The sequence below is a fragment of the Empidonax traillii genome, unplaced genomic scaffold (assembly GCF_003031625.1).
Source record: "Empidonax traillii isolate 1590-97213 ecotype Southwest subspecies unplaced genomic scaffold, ASM303162v1 scaffold592:size536848, whole genome shotgun sequence".
NCBI lineage: Eukaryota > Metazoa > Chordata > Aves > Passeriformes > Tyrannidae > Empidonax > Empidonax traillii.
In genome coordinates, this window is record NW_020955785.1 from 139,435 (window position 1) to 142,748 (window position 3,314).

Genomic DNA, 3,314 nt, shown 5'->3' on the forward strand with positions numbered 1-3,314 from the left:
GCAAAAAAAGTCTGCATGTCACATGGAATTCCTTGTAACTCGTAAATAACCTAGGAAAACATCAGAAACAGATATCTACTGGAAAAGATTAATTTCCTCCGTATTCAGTGACACCAGCTGTTTGCAAAATCCTATTTGAGGAAAGTAGGACAGTCTGCAAAAACCATGAAGAAAACCACTAACATTTACCTATCTATCAACTCATTTTTAGCATGCTTAAAGCACCTTCAGTATAAAGAAATATCCATGCTTTTGATTGATATGACAGAGTCTGTTGGAACAAATAGGCAAACTTATTGCAGAGGTGTCAGGTAGAAATAATTCTATTATCTGCAAATACATTTGTTTTAAAAAGCCCTTATGTATTTACATTTCAATAATTTTTCAGGTGACTTTTTGATGTTATGTTTTTACAGCTTCTCTTTTTTTTATTTCCAATGTTCCACCTACTATTTTGGAACTTTGTAAGATTATTAGAATGCCATGACTGGCTCAGATAAGACCTCTGCAAAAACCATTGCTTGATGATTTTCTTATTATGTGACTAAGAATGTTTATAGAAAAAAAAATAAATGAATTAAACATTACTTCTGAGATTTGATCCTAGGGAAAGTAATGTAAGAATGACCCTGTACTTTCCAATCCTTAGCAAGGGGATACCCAGCCTGGTCAGACACCAGGAAAAAAGCAGGAGAGGAGGAATCTCCAAGGCAGGATTAGGATTTGGATTCTCCTAAATCTGAATCCCATCTCAAGTTTTGTAGGTCTGGAAAAAAATAAACTTGCTTTCCTAGCTCATTTCCATGAAATGTTTAATACACAATGGGATGCAGGAGATGGAAAGGAACCGGATCTAATGTGCCTCTCAGATCAGGCATTTAACCTATGTACACTTTTGGTAACATCACTGAGCAGCAGTAATTATGGCCCTGATTCCTGTATCATTTGCCACACTTACTTGCCTACAGCTGCACGGAGCTTTTCTTAAAAGTAGGTGATTTCTAAGCTCAAGATAAAAGAAGGTTTTTAAAGGGCAGAGCCTGAGCAAGTATGTTGCAGTTTTTGTAATGAACATGAACTCGCTGCTATCTACTGAGCATGTTATTGACCCTCCAAGAGCCACCAGCACTAAGAATAGAAAACTTTCAACCTGTCCTCCTGTCATACAGAGCTGTAAAGTTCAGAGCTGCTTTATGAGAGAAAAACTCAGAATGCCTGGTCAGTATTTTTACTTGTTGGCTCTTGCTGTTTCCAGGCTGGGGGTTCAGTATGGGAACCAAGTACCACTTCCACAGCTGGAGAGTCTTTGTACTCGTGTGCTCTCTGCCCTGTATCGCCTCCCTGGTGGCACTGAAATTCATGCCTGAAAGCCCACGTTTTTTGCTGGAGGTAAGATGATTCATCTGAATGTTGCAGTCGGATATCAGCAGAGGACAGTAGGTCCCTAATGTGTCACTGTCTGTCTTCCTTTGTCCCATCAAACGCACAGAGCGCAAGCTCAGAGGCAGAGCCACTCCTGCATGTCTGCACTAGCTCCACAGACTGCTTAAACCCCGAAGATTATAGACTATGGGGTCAATCACTGATGGTTAGTGTATCACTGATGGATGGAGTTCAGAAAGAAGGTGGTGAGGACTGGGAATTTTATAAGTCCAACAAAGGCACTTTGAAAACATCTCACAGAATTTGGGCATGGAACTACAGAAACCTGGTGGAAGAGCAAAGGAAGGAGCACATTTTTCTGAGTAAAATACATAAACCTCAGAAATCTTAAGCAAGTTATTCTGTATTCCAAATTCACAGATGTGAAATGTAGCAATATCTAGTTCAACTTAACCCTGCAAGCCTTTAGCAGAGTTGGGGTAAGAGTCCAAGTCTCCTCATCCATCTCCTCTTTCATCTGGTTTTAAAGCTCTATTTCTGATCCCTTTTCTGCCTCAGGCAGTTTTAGGACAACTCCTTTCTCGAGCACAGAGATGCTGCACTTTGTGAATACCAGCCCTGCTTTCAGCACTTCACATTTAATGCAGCCAGTGCTGTCTGTGTGCCTCTCCACTGTGCTGGACCTCTAGAATTGGTTTCTCTCTGTGCTTTGATGTGCTAAAGAGCTGGTATCTCCAACATTTGTTTTCCTTTTCTTTGCTGTTTTCAGATTGGTAAACATGATGAAGCCTGGATGATCCTCAAGCAAGTTCATGACACCAACATGAGGGCCAAGGGCGAGCCAGAGAGGGTGTTTACGGTGAGTTTAACAAAGCCATCAGTGTATGAAAAGAAAGGATGGACATAACCTTCTTTGGTGCAGCACTGCACCACTTTATTCCTCCTTGGGGCTTTTTCAATGTAATCTCCCCCAGTAATCAGAAAAGGGACTCTGAGGTATATCATGTACATGTAAACTTAGATGCCAGTCTGTTTTTTAAAGTATTAGTCAAGTCTGGGAATTGCAGTGAGTGCTCACCGTTCCTGCTGTTCCCTCTATATAATATAGACCAGTGATTTTCCAATTGCACATATGCTAATTGGTCTCCTCTAAGAGACTGAAACAAAATAAGAGAGATATTAGTCACGTGGGAGACTTGAGTCACTCCTTTCTCCATTCTGACTTCTAATCAAACTCTGATTAAACTTCATGTACTTTCTAATGAGCTTTCCAAACTCCACCTGCTTCACACCCAGTCTTTAATCTCCCCAAGGGAAAGTGGGATGAGTGGCTATTACTCATTAGTCTGCTGCTTGTTGTGAAAAAGGACACACCAGTGGATTCATTAATAGCAAAATCAGGGAAAAGGTTTATGCTGGGGTTAGCTGCAAATTACTGTAATTCAGTTGTAAGCTCCTGGTAAGCCAGCCAGGGAAGAGCTCTTGATTTGTGCTTTTAAAGATGAGATGACATGTGCTCTTAAAGGATGGAGGAAAGAAGATACAGTTGTGTGTAAAACATGTATTTTTGATCAAGAAAGAGAGCAAGGCTTCATGTTCAGCAGGGGTGTCAGGGAACTGGGCCCCCTGGGAGTGATCTTTCAAGGAAATCAGTTTTGTATCTGAGCATGACAATTGTGTGCAGCTTCAGGTAGGAACTTCATGAGCATGTGCTATTTTTGGCTACCAACCATTTGACTAACGCAAACTCTGATAGAAAAGGTGAGAGAGAGATCTTCTTTTTAAATTCATTGCTGGCTTTGCTGTAATGCTGTGATGGGGAGTGAAGCTCAAATATATATATACATATATATAGATAGATATATATAATCACAAAGTAGGGCACTATGAGACTGAGTAGGAGAATGAAGAAGCAGCTGTACAGCACCAAT

General features: G+C 40.6%; 1 protein-coding gene across 2 annotated transcripts in view; it reads left to right on the forward strand.

The window, feature by feature from the left end:
• Window positions 1-3,314, forward strand: part of SV2B (synaptic vesicle glycoprotein 2B) — a 69,843-nt gene that overhangs the window by 52,990 nt on the left and 13,539 nt on the right. The window contains exons 1-2 of one of the 2 annotated variants that reach the window (XM_027898341.1): window positions 1,257-1,389; window positions 2,153-2,242. The exons of the other annotated variant lie outside the window; for it this stretch is intronic. Coding sequence (XP_027754142.1) covers window positions 1,270-1,389; window positions 2,153-2,242 — 210 coding nt within the window. The 5' untranslated portion in view covers window positions 1,257-1,269. Of the gene's footprint in view, window positions 1-1,256; window positions 1,390-2,152; window positions 2,243-3,314 lie in introns of those variants that run through there. 2 annotated transcript variants of the gene reach the window in all.